The sequence below is a fragment of the Leptinotarsa decemlineata genome, unplaced genomic scaffold (genome assembly GCF_025532065.1).
Source record: "Leptinotarsa decemlineata unplaced genomic scaffold, Ldec_3_MD MMD2_P_RNA_scaffold_9, whole genome shotgun sequence".
In the NCBI taxonomy this organism is placed as follows: Eukaryota; Metazoa; Arthropoda; class Insecta; order Coleoptera; family Chrysomelidae; genus Leptinotarsa; species Leptinotarsa decemlineata.
The window spans coordinates 6360648-6377231 of record NW_027412536.1 but is presented as its reverse complement, the minus strand read 5'-3'; the positions used below and the strand labels follow the sequence as shown (position 1 = coordinate 6377231).

The 16584-nt window shown below is 34.4% G+C and overlaps 2 protein-coding genes across 2 annotated transcripts in view; one reads left to right on the top strand and one right to left on the bottom strand.

The window, feature by feature from the left end:
- Positions 1-16584, top strand: part of Pho (pleiohomeotic) — a 79211-nt gene that overhangs the window by 18055 nt on the left and 44572 nt on the right. The window contains exons 4-5 of the mRNA XM_023161530.2: positions 3114-3233; positions 3293-3403. Coding sequence (XP_023017298.1) covers positions 3114-3233; positions 3293-3398 — 226 coding nt within the window. The 3' untranslated portion in view covers positions 3399-3403. The remainder of the gene's footprint in view (positions 1-3113; positions 3234-3292; positions 3404-16584) is intronic.
- Positions 4074-7847, bottom strand: LOC141480495 (uncharacterized). Its single transcript, XM_074170527.1, has 2 exons — positions 7421-7847; positions 4074-6799 (listed from the first exon to the last, which is right to left on the bottom strand). Exons 1-2 carry the CDS (start codon positions 7503-7505, stop codon positions 4545-4547), a joined length of 2340 nt encoding a protein of 779 aa, XP_074026628.1. The 5' UTR covers positions 7506-7847; the 3' UTR covers positions 4074-4544.

The window sequence follows — 16584 nt, the reverse complement described above, 5'->3', positions numbered from 1 at the left end:
GGCGAATTCAGAAACAGCTCAATATCAACAAGGCTTCTGGTCCTGATGAAGTGCCCCTTATCGTACTTAAAAAGTGCGCAAATAAACTCGCACCAGTATTTTGCAGATCAAAAATCATGAAGAAAACCGTAAACCACCATATCCTTAAATATTTGGAAGGCTTCAACATCTTGAGCGATCATCAATAATGCTTTCCGAAACAAAGATCAATAGACTACCTATCGTATGTCACCCATATTTGAAATAATGCAATCGGGAAACATGAAGAGTCAAGAGCTGTAGCGTTTGATGTTTCTAAGGCCTTTGACCGTGTGAGGGTTTGCTGGCCAAACTTTGAAGCTATGGCTTGTCGGATCATTTTTGTGTATGGCTCTTCACCTTCCTGAAATGGCGTTCCCTGCAAGTGGCCGTCGACGGATATCTCTCGAATTCTTTTACCATCAACGCTGGTGTTCCCCAGGGATCTAATATTGTCTCCAACCCTCTTTCTATTGTATATCAACGACTAATTGGAAAAAACAAGAATCTACTATATTGCTCATTTACAATCTGAGTAAGTCCGCGGCTTATTGCAAAAGCCACAGCTTCGCAGCCTTGTTCGTCGTTGATATTTGAAAATTTAAGCCATTCGATATTGTGGACATTGAAGTCACCGAATATGGAAATTGCGGCAGTGGGATGATTGATTTGCAGAAAGTCAATGGTGTTTGCAAGTGAAGAGAATAGTGCCCTATATTGTGTATCGCTTGGTGGTCGATAAACGCAGCATGTGAATGTATTTATTAATTTAATTTATTCAACGGGTAGTCCCAATTACAATTTGTTATAAAAAAAGTTGTAAAATCTTAAACTAAATTAAAGATAATAAATACATAATACAATGTAAAACGCAATACAATAATATAGTGATAAAATCACAGTACAATTTTGTTATAAAAAAAAGTTTGTAAAATCTTAAACTAAACTAAAGATAAATACATAACACAATACTAATAATATAAAACAAAATACAATATAGTAGTAAAATCACACTACAAAATAGTGGTAAAATACAAAATAGTGGTACAATATAATGATGAAATAGTACGGAATAATTGAAGGAAATGTTTCAGGATATAATGCGACTTATTTCAGTTTTGTTGGTATTTGTGGAACTGTTGAAGATATCAATCTGTTGATATGTATTACCATTTCTCAGCATTCAAGTGACAGGAGAGAAAAAAACCGTAATTTGTGGAGTTGAACGGTACTTTGAATGTTTCGGTACTGACTCTGGTCTGTCTGTTGACATTCAAATTAACTAAAGATAAAATCTCACAGTTTATGTTGCCAGTTAAAATTTTGTTTAAAAAACATACATATAGAATAATTCTTCTATTCTTCAAAAATAATAGATTCATCTGATCTCTTATGTTGTATGAATATTCTCCCCTTCTTAGACCTAACTTGTATGCACAGATCCTCAGGAAAGTATTTTGTACAGCTTCAATTTGGTTTTTCTGTATCTCATAATATGGGCACCTGATTATTGAAGCATACTTCAATAATGATATAACTAATGAACAATATAAAAATTTGAGAGTGTTCAAACTGAAGTCCTTACATGATCTATTATTGAAGCCCAACATCTTCAGTGATTTACCTATAATATACTCATTATGAGATCTGAAGTTCAATTCACAATCAAACATAATTCCTAAGTCCTTTATCGCTGATTTCCTATTGGTATATTATTGATACTGTAGTCACGTAGAACAGGGTGAATACTTCTAGAAAATTTTTGGCAGTAACATTTGGATATATTCAAATCTATGTGATTCAGAACACACCAGACATAAAATTGTGACAAATCTGTTTGTAAGAGCGAGACATCGTTTGTAGAAGAAATTGATTTGAATATTTTTACGTCATCAGCAAAGTACTCATTACGATTGGATCTCCACAAACTTTTTTGGAGTTTTGGAGTATTTCCTCTTGTTGACAGGCGAGATCGCTTCTGATAAAAAGATATATTTCAAAGTTACATCTGAATCGGGAGTGGAAATCATAACCGGGATATAGGAAATTGATGGAGTTTGTTGAACACTGATTTTAGTTTCTGTGAGTGCAAGAATATGAAGACTATTTTTTTGCAGACGTTAGTGCACTGAGTTTATATTTGAGTTGAGTTCTCAGATGTTGCAGAAACCGATTTTGAAGTTACTAGTGGGCCTCTTAGCAACCCCAGTTACCATGCTATTTCCCTGTGGACTGATGTTAGGAAGACCCTGTTGACTGTCAGAAATAGTGGTTTTCGAATAACTTCTGCAGGATGATGCCCTCGAATCAGCCCCCACCCGTAGATTCGATTGGGGAACTATTTTACCTCCGGAGTATTTTGACCCTAGGAGCGCCATCGTGCAATTTTTCCTTATATTCCCACCCTTGAAACCGAAAACAGCGGCTCAGCAACGAAACGTTAACTCGAAAGCAACCTAACGCTGCCTAAGCCGTTGCGACGGTATCTAACCGGGAGACGCCGGATGGTACCAGCATCTACATCTACAAGAGCGGTACATATCAGAAATACGTGACGGACTGTGGCTGCTCATCGTTTTGAGGTTCAACTCAGTACACCTCTAACTTCACTGTTCAAGAACTCTTCCATTTGGAGAACTGCGTGTATGTGGAATAAACTTCCTGAGAACGTTTTTCCAATGTGAATCACTACTTTCGCACAAGGACTACTCTTAGAGCGCCTTAAGGATTTTCCCCTAGTGCTTGTGTTTTGTCTTTAAAAAAACAAAAAAAATTTGAGAGAATTGAAAAATTTAAATAAAAAAAATAACAGTCGTTTTGGGTTTTAACCGTTGTCACACTTTAGACGTTTTCTTTCAATTTGTTTACAGTAATTACAACTATTTTCAATGATTATTCATGGTGACACTGTTGCATCAGACACAATAACGATGTTTATACTAGATGTAAATGCCCAATATACTATCCTGTATAAATACAGACAACCTCTAGCCTGTATAAATACAGACAACCTCCAGAAGCTCAGATCACATTAAATTCTAGCATGTTTTATCATATCTTTTTTGTTGAAAAATTTGTAGCAAGGTTTTTTTCAGGACTCATGTGAGAATACACACAGGTGATCGACCATATGTATGTCCCTTTGATGGGTGCAATAAAAAATTTGCCCAATCTACCAACCTCAAGAGTCATATTTTAACACATGCAAAAGCAAAGTAAGTGAGCCTGCAAATGTCACCCTTTCAAATGTTGACACTAATTGATTTTTTTTTAGATCCAGGAATAATATGCAACGCACATCCAATAGTTTACAGATGATACAACCCCCATTTGTACAAGTTGAGGTAGCTGACCCAGATTACATAGTCTACACCGATTAATAGAGGTTAGTATGTCAACTTTGTCAAATTGAATAATTGCTGGTAAAAAACATTTTAGTTTTATATCTTCCAAATCTCTAAACTTCTAAATTAATATTATAAAGATAAAAAGATTCGATTTTTTATGTTAGTTGTAGATATGTCACTGAGGTTATATATCTGTTATAATTGAGTCACAATAACCGCTCAAATTAGACAATCAAAATACTGGTAGAATGGAAAGATGACATTTGCATCATGATGCATCATTATATAAATATCAGTTTTATACATGTGAATTTATCTTTGATTTATTCAAATCAGATCTTTTGTTTTTAACTTAGATTGGTATAAAAAACTATAGATTTGAAAGATGTTTCCACAAACTACACCTAATGATTTGATCTTCACAAACCTTATTTTCGTACCTCGAATGTTTCGCTATAGAAGCTTTTTTGTAATGAATAGTAAAACGAGATATTTTTTAAAATGAAGTTTGCGATGATCAAATCGTTAGGTGTAGTTTATGGATTTATTTATTATTTATTTATTTATTCCATAAATTACAAGAATGTGTATAAAATTCAAAAGAGGCAGGGCTCAGGGAAGCCATATGGCCATAAAATTTCATACATTGATAAATCAACTACGAAAATGAAATAAAATATGAAAATCGTAAATATTATAGCTATATATCGCTACCTCAGAGCAACAGTGGGGCATCTACAAAACATGCTAGTTTCGGTAATCAGCAATTGAAGTTTTTCACTTCAGATAATCACAAATTGCTTCTTAAGTATACCCTAATTAAAAATGAAAAAAATACTAATATGCTGTGTGATAGTTCTTGAAACAGTGTTTTGCCATATTTTTTGATTTTAGCATTAATTATAGTTATAAAAAAATAAATAATAAGGTTTGACAGGGATGTCTCACTGTAACACTGGAAAATCTAACTTTTTTAAGATCATGTCTCAACGAATAAAATACATTATTAGCCTATTTAGGACTAACTTTGTACTGGTAATAAGGTAAGGGTGAAATAAAATAATGTAGTCAATGGTACAAAAATGATATTATTTTTATTTCTTTTTACAACTTTTATTTTCTCAAATTGAATATAAAATAGTATTATAATTATGCCTTGTTCTCTGTCTTTTTCAATGTTTATGTTTCTTCATCACTGTCGGCAGCTGGTAAGACCTTCTTTGAGCTTTTTAAATTAAAAAAGAATTGGTGATGTGCTTTAGGAATTAGATTTGCTGAGCACAATGAAATTAGATCTTTTCTTTTATTTTCTGTGATAGAAGGTGATTCTGTGTAAGCTTTCTTCAAAACTATCTCCGTTGCGCTTTTCCTTGATTTTCTTCTTATGTCAATTTCTTTGAAACATTCATCCTTATAAGATGTCTTATAAAAAATAGAATATTCATTTTGCTTCCTTAGTTCGACTATCTTTACATCGTTCCATGTGCATTTCTCATCATCTGTGTTTAGAGAAAAATTTTTACCAAAATCTTCAGACAACTTCTTCCAATCATAAAAGTCCGATGTCTCCATTTCTTTCACATTATAGGGCTCCCCCGTCTTTTTGGAGGTCTTAACAAGCATGGATATTTCACTAGGAATGAAAATGGGCCCACTTTTCAATATTCTTTGCTTTTCTCTTTCAATACAAGAATGAATATTGTCTGCTTCATTTTCTGTGTGGCCGGCTATTAGGTATTTATGTGTAATAGTTTCTATTTGCATGGTTTGAATACAAAATAAGTACATAGCAAAAACATACCTATTCTTATTTTGTGACACAGTATTATCACTGTAAAATATCAAATTCTTCTTGTCTTTACAGTGGTCTTTTATGAATTCATAAACACAGCTTGCAATTTCCACACCGCCTCGGTTTGCAATGCCTTCATGCCACAAATAGCAATAACCTTTTCTTTTTGAAGTTTCTTTTTTTGAAATATCGGCTACAGTAAAATTATACGCATTCAATTTTGATTTGTAGTAGAATAGTGATGCTTTACCCTGTGGCAACTGGAAGACAGCTTGTAAATCATACACTGCTATAAGATCTTCATTAGTACATTTTTCTTTGTCCTTTTCTTTTTCCAATCTTGAAAGTGAAACTTCTTCTCTGTGCTTTTTGTGTTGATCTTCTTTTTCCATCTTTTCTTCATCACTCAAGAGTTTGTATTCCTCGCATTTTACACATAAATCTTTCTTTGGCTTGAAAAAGCTTATATTAAATTTAGTATTAAAAATCGATTCATACAAGTGTTTTTTTACATAGTTCAAGCCTTTAGCTTTGTTCTCTTCTTCGTACAGTCTGTACATCATTGATAAGTTTAGACCACCCTCTAAGTATTCCTTTTTAGTTCTTGACCTACAATAGTGAGACTCAATGCGAGGGAAACTATTTATATGCTGAAATACTGATTCTAATAATGCGTCTTCAGTTTTTTTTTGTTTTCCATGTTTTCCCCTGGAGTCTTCTCCAGTGAAACCATTAATGTCACTCTTTTTCAAAACAGTAGATATGAAGTTGTTAGAAATAGCAAATGTAGATTTGAACATTGCTTTACATACACGCTCTCTTCTACTATCAACCTCAAGGTAAAACAATGTGTTACATTTACGAGCAGTTGGTGATCGCCCATCATCATTGTTGGAAGAAGAAATGAGTTTTGATATGTAATCTCTTTTCCGCGTTATGTCACACAGATTGTAAAATTTTTCAAATATTTCCTTTCTACATGTATTCGTAAATTTCACATTACAGCTTAAAGTACATTTATCAGTACGACATGGCAAACCTAAAACCTTTTGCTCATGATGTTTACCAAGTCTTGACACGTACGCTGCACCGGAATTAACTTTTTTTTTTTTTAAATTACGTGCCCAGTCCGCCTCATTCCTTACACGCTTTCGAGTTAGCTGCTTAACAGGGCCAATTGTATTTTCAATTGGGTTCTCATCTGTTCGCACATCAGGTAAATCCTGTTGAGGAACATCACCTCTAACACTACTGTCAGATTCTGAGTCCGGGACATATTCTGGATCGTTATCACTGTCATAAAAAAGATCTTCAATTGAATCAATGTTATCAGGGTTATCATCATTTAAATAATCCAATTCACTGTTTACTTTCATGGGTTGTAATAGTTCCAAGTCTAAACTTCTCAAACTGTAATCATGGTCGATGTTACTGGTACTTGGTATTTGTTCAGTGGTTGTCGATTGCTCAGCAGAGTTATTATTTTGAATAAATTCATCCAGGAACATATCATCCGGTTGATTGCATGCTAGAGTACTGCATGTTGGCTCACCAGACATATCAGGCACTGCTTTACTTTGCTCTAGAGGTCTCGTAGTAGTAGAATCACCAACATCCAGTAGTCCTGGTCTGATTTCACCATCTGAAAAATTGAATGGTATTGTAAATACAGTGATGGAAAAAAGTATTTGCACATCATGTTTTTATGAATAAATGAGTTCGAGGAAACAAAAAACTTCGCTTTCCTTTGCAAAAATGAAAAGTACATTTATTAAAAATGAGAAAAACCTTTCGTAAATAAATGGCACGACTTCATAATGAAACAAAAAAATTTAAACAATAAAAGCACTATGAAAAAAGTATTTGCACACTTGGTCTACTTTGACTCACAATTTCTGTTTACTTTTGCATTAATCCTCCTGTGTCCATAGGTTTGTTTACTAATTTATCTCTAATCGTTTATTACCAGTATTCTCTAATCTTTCAATCAGTTTCCTTCAGTCATTAGACAATTATCATGCCAAAGAGAAGTGAACTGTGTGCCGCGACTCACGAAAAAATTATTTTACTGAAGAGCCAATGTACTTTTCATTTTTGCAAAAGAAAGCGAAGTTTTTGTTTCCTTGAACCAGTTATTCATAAAAACGTGTTGTGAAAATACTTTTTTCCATCGCTGTAGCTTGGATTAATTAACATCAGTAAGGATACATTCTTAAATCTTAGGTTATGTAACACCTACTTTACAAGTAAAACTTGCACTTACCTTTCATAAGTTTGATTCTTGTTTCATCTTTATCGGCCAATTTTCTACAGTTCTTCATTATTTTCAACGTTCTAGATGAAATCATGGCAACAAAACAAAATTAATGATTGTGCTAATCAATGAAAAACATACGGTACGTTAGAGAAAGAAACACAAGAGTAGACGTAAACAGAATAAACAAAATAAAAAGCACAGAGGAATACGAGGGCAACACTGAGACAACTCAGATATCCCACTGTTTAACTGAAATATAATTAAAAATCAATGGAGTGTTACACCAGGATATCTTTTCTATTCGGTTTAATATTAGAGTTATTGGAAAACCCACTGTTGCATTGAAATCTACATCTGCAATATACTTGAACACCATCATAATCTTAAAACACAAAAAATGGAAGATGTCCCACTGTTGCTCTGAGGTAGCGATATATATACAATCGAGAAAGGTTAATTAATGCAGTCAAGCTACTGGAAAATAATTCCATAAAAATCAAAATATGAATAGATAAGTACTCTCTGATCATTCCCATATTGATTTCAACTTAAGAGCCACCGGTAGACAGCTGTTTCAGCCTACCGGGCAGGCGGTCCTCGATTGAAGAGAAATAGGCTGAAACAGCTGTCTACCGGTGGCTCTTAAATTGAAATCAATATGGGAATGATCAGTGAGTACTTATCTATTCATTCATTCATATATATATATATATATATATATATATATATATATATATATATATATATATATATATATATATATATATATATATATATATATATATATATATATATATATATATACACACATCGGAAAAGTCTAGGAATATTTTTATAACATACTAAATATCATAAAAGTAAATGCATGAGGTCGTTTAATTTCGATGAAATTGGTACACTCGACCACCCTGTAGATTTATATGGGTTGAACAAAGTCTGCAAAAACGGTAACTAATCTTTTATCAAGTTTTTTACAAACTGTAGGTTTTCGGCTAAAATGAATAATCTGAAAGTGTCGAGTTTGTACATTCTATGCAGTTTTTGCTCAGCAATTAAACTGGAAATATTGTGCTTTAACATGGAACGCCATCACTTGGCTGAGATGAATAGAGCTGTAGGGCTTCTTCAAGGTGGCATGCGACAAAATGATGTAGCTCTTCGTTTGGGGGTCTCCCAAAGTGTTATCAGTCGATTGTGGCGGCGTTTCCGTGAAACTGGCAGTCCAGCCGAACAACATCCAGGGCGAGGACGGGCAGTTCAAGACCGATTTTTGGTCTTAACCGCAAGAAGACAACCGACAATGAGTTGGTTAACGTGTTGCAGCAGACGCACCAGGTAACCATTGGTCGTGATACTGTCAGAAATCGACTGCATGAAGCAGATCTCCATAACAGAAGGCCACTTAGATATCCACCTTTGTCGAGAGGCAATCGCGGTAGAAGATTAGAGTGGTGTCAAGAACATCAAAACTGGGATGCAAATGATTGGGCCACAGTTTTGTTTACAGACGAATCCAGATTTGGATTTCATCCAGATTCTCGTCGAGTAAGACTGTGGAGACGACCTGGAAATAATGAACGTTTCAGACACGTCCAGGAAGTCCACACATACAGAGGTGGTACAGTAATGGTATGGGGCCGAATCATGATCGGCGGCAGAACCGATCTCGTTTTTCCAAATCGCTCCCTCACAGCTCGACAGTACCTCGACACCATTCTTCTACCTATCGTCCGTCCGTTTGCTGGTGCTGTTGGTGAAAACTTCCACCTAATGCACGATAATGCTCGTCCACATGTCGCGCGTCTAGTGACTGACTGGCTCACCAACGAAGGAGTTGATGTATTGCCATGGCCAGCACAATCACCGGATCTGAATCCCATCGAGCATGTGTGGGACATGCTTCAACGAAGAATTACTCCGCATATGGGGAACATTCACACAACGTTTCAATTGAGAGAGCTTTATATCGCTGAATGGGCAAATGTACCTCAACAAGACATTGACAATCTCATGTTGTCGATGCACGATAGATGTAGGGCCGTAATAAACCAGCGTGGAGGCCATACTTTGTACTGATTCCAATTTTTTTTGTATTATGATTTTTTTTCGGGGTGCCAAAGAAGAGTCATATTTTTTTTTAGTTTTGCTTATATGCGCACTCAGTATTTTTGACCATTTAATAAATTTTGTTGTAAGTTACATTCGTTTAATAATCACCCATCAACTTTTTTTTCCCTAAAGCGATCTAAAAAAAAATTATTGCCATTTTTAAAAATATCCCTAGACTTTTCCGATGTGTGTACATATACATATATATATATATATATATATATATATATATATATGTATATATATATATATGTATATATATATATATATATATATATATATATATATATATATATATATATATATATATATATATATTTCAATATTAAATTCTACAAAAAGGATTTGAAGCTTTATATCTTCTATTAATTATCTGCGAGCGCTTTCGACAGTTGGTAGTACTGTCATCTTCTAGGCACTCCTCACTCCTTGAGGAGTGTCTAGAAGATGACATATTCCTGGAGTCTCTCTGATTACCCTGCACACATCGATGATGCGGTTTCTTAAGTCCTCTACATCGCGAACAGGAGTACGATAAACCAAATGCTGTAAATGGCCCCAAATAGAGAAATCGAGGGGATTGAGATCCGGGGATCGAGCGGGCCAGTTCTGTGGTCCTCCTCGACCTATCCACTGATTTGCATATATGTTTCAGTTAAATGCTGACGTGCTACTTTACTAAAATGGGCGGGAGCCCCATCATGCATAAAAAACATATCCCTTCTGACGCCCAAAGAAACTTCCTCCAGCAGTACTGGATGCACTTCGTTTAAAAATTGAATGTATGCCTCACCATTTAATCGAGGAGGTAGAAAATGAGGCCCAATTAAATCATCCCCAATAACTCCGAGCCACACGTTAAGAGAAAACTGTTCTTGATGCTTAGTTTCGACAATAGCGTGAGGGTTTTTATCAGCCCATATGTGGTAATTATGAAAATTAATAATCTTGTCCCGAGAAAAACTACATTCGTCTGTGAATTCTATCGTCTTCAGAAAGTCACAATTTCTTCTAATCATTTCCAGCATCCAATTGCAAAATTCAAGACGGTTCGGAAAGTCTCGCGGTAACAGTGCCTGTACTCGTTGCAGATGGTAAGGGTATAAGAGTTGTTCCTTCAAAATTCGAAATACCGTCATATGATCAACATTTAGCTGGAAAGCAATCTTTCTAGTACTGGTAGTAGGTTGTTCTTCAATCAAATTAAGTACTGCTTCCTGTACTGTGGTGTTCGTACTTCTCGATGGCGACCACAATCCTGCGTTCTTTTGTCGAATGAACCATATTCTTGTAATCGTTGATGAAGCCGAGCAAATATTCTATGTGAAGGATGCTGCCGTTGAGGATACATTTCAGCATATGTTCTAGAAGCTTCTAACCCATTCCCCTGCGACAGACCGTAAACGTAATGCATATCAGCCATTTCCTCATTTGTGTATGCCATTTCAATAACAAGTGAATTATTAAAGTAACAAATTAAGAACAGAACAACAACACACAATTAGTATTAATTCAATTTCGAAAATTCACAAACTGACAGCGTCATACAAATTTAATTGTCACTATCGCTAATAGCGACCTACTAGATAGATTAGTTTCGTATTTTCGCATTTATGACAATGTATCTCTGTAGTTGTTCGTAAAATAATTTTTTGCTGCTAACTGGTTTATTTTGGGCAAAAACCCAAGAGACATTTTTTGTTTAGAATGAAACAGGCTATCGGAAATAAATTTTTAAATGGTAAAAAAATACTAAGACAAAAAGTTACATTGGAAATAAATTTTAGGGGTTGCATTTTCCACCCTTCACAACCATGGGGTAAACCAAATAAATTTATGGCTAAGTGTCTTTTTAGTAGTACAAAACGTCAGGTTAATTTCAATATTGTAACTTTTTTAGTGCTTGTGAAAAAAATTGTTATACAATGAAATTTCTTTATATGAAATATCCTATCTTTTTTTCGATGAGGAATCACCTCCTTAAATGTGCAAGGGGTCTGAGAGTCTTCTATTCACTTGACTTGCATCAAACTGCTGCGCTATCAAGAGATTGCGAAATTATTGACATATCGTATTGCTGTAGGTCTAGTGACATCTATTTTCTAAATATAGGTACTTTTTGAAAATACTTCACCTTCCACTGATTTCTCTAATTTTGCAAAATACTGGGTGTTATATAAATGAACGGTAACATTTATACTTATATAATATAATATAAGTAGTTTAGGTTGTCAATGTCAATAAGTTATTTCAAAGATGACATACCATACGTCACTTTTACTTTAGGGAGGAAAAGTACGACTTTGCTTCATATAATGAGGTCAGGAAATGTATACTTTCGATAGAGGTAGGCGGAAAACATATTCATTGTCTATTTCTCAGTAAATTTTCTTCCTGATAAAAGTGTGTGTATTATTCGAAACCCAAAGTGAATTACGTGCAAATACACAAAGAAACAAAAATGCAAAATATTTCTCTTTGTCACAACTTGGGGAGTTTAAAAAAGTTTCAATAAAAAAGTTATATTATCAAAACAATTTATTTGCAGTGAAACAATCAATTAGGGAATTATTGAACTTTATCTTCGAAGATAAATATAAAACAAACAATAAAAATTAATTGGCGCTCCGGGGCGACATCATTGATTCCAGTGCGCACTTGCTTTTTCAGCTACAGGAAAACCCGGAAAAACCTGCAGTACCACATCATCTGAAGGTCTTGAACTGTCAATCTCCTCTCTCTCATGAAACAAAATGTAAGGTGTCTTCAGAGGCTCCAATAGATTCAATGCATCGCCAGAACACTTCGTGATACGGCCATCGTCAAACTTAAACCAGTCCGTTTCGTCTTTGACCAAGGCGTAATAATGACCAAATTCAACGTCAGAACCACAGTGAACAATGACTGCATGAATATTATAATAGTGGTCTGCTAGATTGGAATGTTCATCTATTTCGAACCTTCCAAAGAGATTCTTGCTTTAATATTTACTTGGAAATTTATAGCCTTTGTTTTTTCTTAGTTTTACAAAGATTCATGAACTACTCACTTATCAATGTATACTAGGTAATTATTTTTATATTTCTATATAATATCTACATGCTATCCCCTAGGTTAAGTTGTAAAACAGCCCCTGCTGAACTTCGCCGTTTCATTGATTTTTGTATTAAATACTTTCAATTCAATACTTTCCATTTTCGATTCCTTATTGAGGAGTAATCGATTTCGCCGAATATGGACATTTCACCTCTATAATGACAGTACCGTCTTGCAAGACTCCATCTGGTAAAGCACCAAGAAATTGTTGATCTTTATCGAGCAAATACCTCATTTTAGTATTTTTTGCTTTGCTTCTATTTCCAATGCTGCAAGGGCCCTTTCTTCGTATTGCTTTCCATGCATTATTGCTGGCGTAGATAAGTACTTGGGATAAATAATTTGTTCTACTAATCGTTTCCTGGATGTTTTTGGCAGCATTTTGCTGACATCTCCAAAGTTTGATGCGTTATTCTTTTTCCCCTTTCGTCATGCCAAAATTTGCATCCACTTAGGATTTCAGAAAGGATTTCTATTTTGTTCAGCTCTTCAACGGTTTTTCTGAAATTTTCAACGAATCCTTTATCATCTAAATCTAGTTTTTGTAACATTCACCATAATCCTTGTTGTTACTTTTTTGCCAGGCCCTCTTTTTAACGCAAATTTTGCGACGACGTGTGTATCTCTCCTCAATTTTTTTGATAGTGCAGGCATTCTACCTGTTAGCGACTGCGATAAAACAGACACAAAATGTTTTGTATTCCATTCCATAGCAGAAGCTTCACATCTTGCTTGAAAGGATCGTCTTGAACAATAATTGATCCGTTTTCCACCTATGTGTTTACAAATGATGGAATTAAATTGTTCAACAGTATTCGTATCGACATTATATAATAAACTTTTGGAATGCGTAGCAAGATATTTGACTGGGACCATCATTATTTCGTATAAAACTGAAAGAAAATGATAAGTTAGTATACAATTCACATACCATCAATGTTTTAATTTGAATATTTTAATTAAATTTCAATCTTATCTTGATAAATGAATTTCACTCACCTGTAAGCTTCATGTCAGTTATTATTGAATTTGCATTCGACTTTTCATTGCAGAAGTATGATGAACAATTTCTGTGTTCTCCTAAAATATGACTGGGCCCATTCAATATATCTTTCCTTAAATTATCAATTTTCTCATATAAAAAAGCATTTTCTTCTGATCTATATTCGATAGCTTTTGTTACTGAAGACCTAAACCGCAAAAGATTCTTCTGAAATTATTTAAAAAAGTATTATTACCCGAGAATATATTAATGTTGATAATTATTGGGGTATATTTCTTATAGATTTTTCCATTTGTGCTGATAAAATAATCGTTTATTGACCTTAATTTGTTTTCTCAAAACTGCAGGGCCAGCATGTTTGTTCTTGCGAATATCTGCCAACTTATTGACATAATTCCTTAGGAGATGGTTTCTACATTCAATGTTTTCCACTGTAGTGTTGTATTCTGCATAAGGGTCGCGTTCCAATAACTTTTGATAACAGGAGCTGTCTCCATCCGCAATCATAGTTTTAAAAATTACTCATTGCTTTTCCAAACTTTGTTGAAATGCTGCTGCAATTACATCCGATTTCATGGCACTTGAAGACAACATCCAATTTTGAAACAGTGGTGGGGCTTTGGCTGACTTCCTTTATTTTCATGTTTTTTACACACAACACAATATTTATTTCTAACACCCATGCTAATGACTTTATTAGTTTTTGCACCAATCACCACACCACAACCAGACAATGACGTATAGTTCCTTTTATACGACCTTTTGGCCCAAAATCCATCGCATTTTACGGTAATAAATGGAATTCCGTTGATAATATTTCCAGACTCAATAGTATTTTTTTTTCTTCTTCTATTTCTTCATTTATTACTTCTTGTGATTTCTTCTCTATCTTATCACAAACTCTATTGTGAAATTTATCGTATGTTCAATGGGATTCATGAGGAATTTCTAATGTTGCTGCGATCTTTTCAACATGTTTGTATCCCAATTCTATTGATATGATCCCCAAAACACTCCTTCGTCATCATAGTTAGTTTTTATATTGTAATATCTATTGCACATGTTACATTTCAATTTTATAGTCGATGCGAATCCAGAACGACGTTAATCAATAACAACAATATTTAGCAGAGTGCATTCCGTACCGGGATCATGATTTTCTGGAAGTGAAATTATTTTCAGTGCATTGAAAAAATGGTCGATATCTATAATTCTTTTCCCAACCAAAATAATTTCTTTTTTAACAGTGTCTTTGAAATTTCTTTTTTTACATTCATTGGTTTTACCATCCATTTGGGTTTTTGTATCTTCACCAGAATTCGTATCTGATGATGATATCTCTCTGTTATCGCTTTCCAATTGATCTATAGATATATTTTCTATATTTGGATTGATTCTTATTATTTTCCAAAATTAAAGGTAACTGATTCGTTACATTGTTTGTTTTGGACCTGAAATAATAAAGAATAAGACACATATTTAATATTTATGGAACACATGAATGATATGTTGTGAGTACAAAAAGTGTAATTCACGCCCTAGTGCATAAAGTTGAACTTTATAAACTACGCGTAAAATTTTTGCTTTATGTACGGCGTAAATAAACTTTTCACTTCTCCAATAAAATTCTAGTTTCGTTTCACAAAAGTATTTCTTTGAAAATCCAAAATTTTTACTTGCTTGTATTTGGATAGCCTAGCGATTCTTGTTTTTGCACTAATTCGCCTTATACTCAAACTCATTTTTTTTAGGACCAACGTCTCTCCAATAATGTTGACTTTCCATATTCATATCGTCCAACAACCAACCTTCTATTTGTCTTTTGATGTCTACTAAGCACAACTTATACTTTACGAACTGAACTAAACCGAAATAAAACAGCAATAATCCAACCGCGAACCTAGAAACAGACGATTACAACGTACCACCACTGTCGAGTGGCTTCTGTACCGATATTGTGTTTATGCGCATATCTCGGCTACTTGCAAGCTCCACCTTTTCCCTTCCTCCCGCCTGACCCTTGCACCCCTCAGAAATTGTTCGTGAAAGGCCTGACAGTGTTAATTTTCACTTACCTTTCAATAGAATCATGATACTTTTCAATTTCAATCCCTCCAGAATAATGAGAATGATTTGTTGCATTCTGATTATCTTCGCTTCCGAAGTAATAGGGATCTTCTTTTCTGAAACATCTGACTCCCAAATGGGTATCGGAATTGGTAGGAGTTGCAGGAATAACTACTTTCCAGTGATCATCAGATTTTGTCAAAACATTGATGGCATCATTATTCGAATTTGTCTCGGTAGCAAATGCTACATTTTCTATTTCACTTGGTTTCAGAATGTGGTGGGATAATACATTAATTTTTTTTGTGAAGGGGGCATACTTCGGTAAGTCTGATGGAATGTTTGAAGAGTGCATCACAGAAGTTTCACAAATTTTAGTGTCGTATTTAGTAAGGTGACCTGCAATCAATGAAGTACATATTTGTTGAAAGGTAGAACTGAAACCTATCACATAGAATAAATCCAATCGCCAGAACTGCAACACTCTTCTTGGCGTGCGTTTCACCAACCAAGTTGATGTCTTCGGTAGGTGAAGTATACTTGACTCCTGAAGAAGCCAATTTAGTTGTTAACGTGCTTCGAGAAGACTGTTGTAGTTTTGATGTTTAGGAGCAGTGCTTGTTTTGGTTATATGTTTGTAAATTTTTAAGTGATTGATCATCTGCAAATGTGACATATTTTATGAATGTAAGCAATGTATTGTTTTCCTTTTCATTACAATCAAAATAATAATGAAAATCATTTTCATGCTCATCAGAACAGTACAGGTAATTTTCTGTTATTTCAGAAACGTAGAGGTATTTTTTTTTACTTCAGAATATCCTTCATTGTCAAAAATAATGGGAAGATCAGATATTCCATGTCGAATATTACATCTTCTTTTGGAGGGACTACA

Excerpts from the sequence above, each read along its gene's own strand:
- LOC141480495 (XM_074170527.1), bottom strand. The coding sequence starts at position 7,505 with ATGATTTCATCTAGAACGTTGAAAATAATGAAGAACTGTAGAAAATTG. Across the intron at positions 6,800-7,420 it reads AAGAATCAAACTTATGAAAG|ATGGTGAAATCAGACCAGGA; the intron begins GTAAGTGCAAGT and ends TCAATTTTTCAG.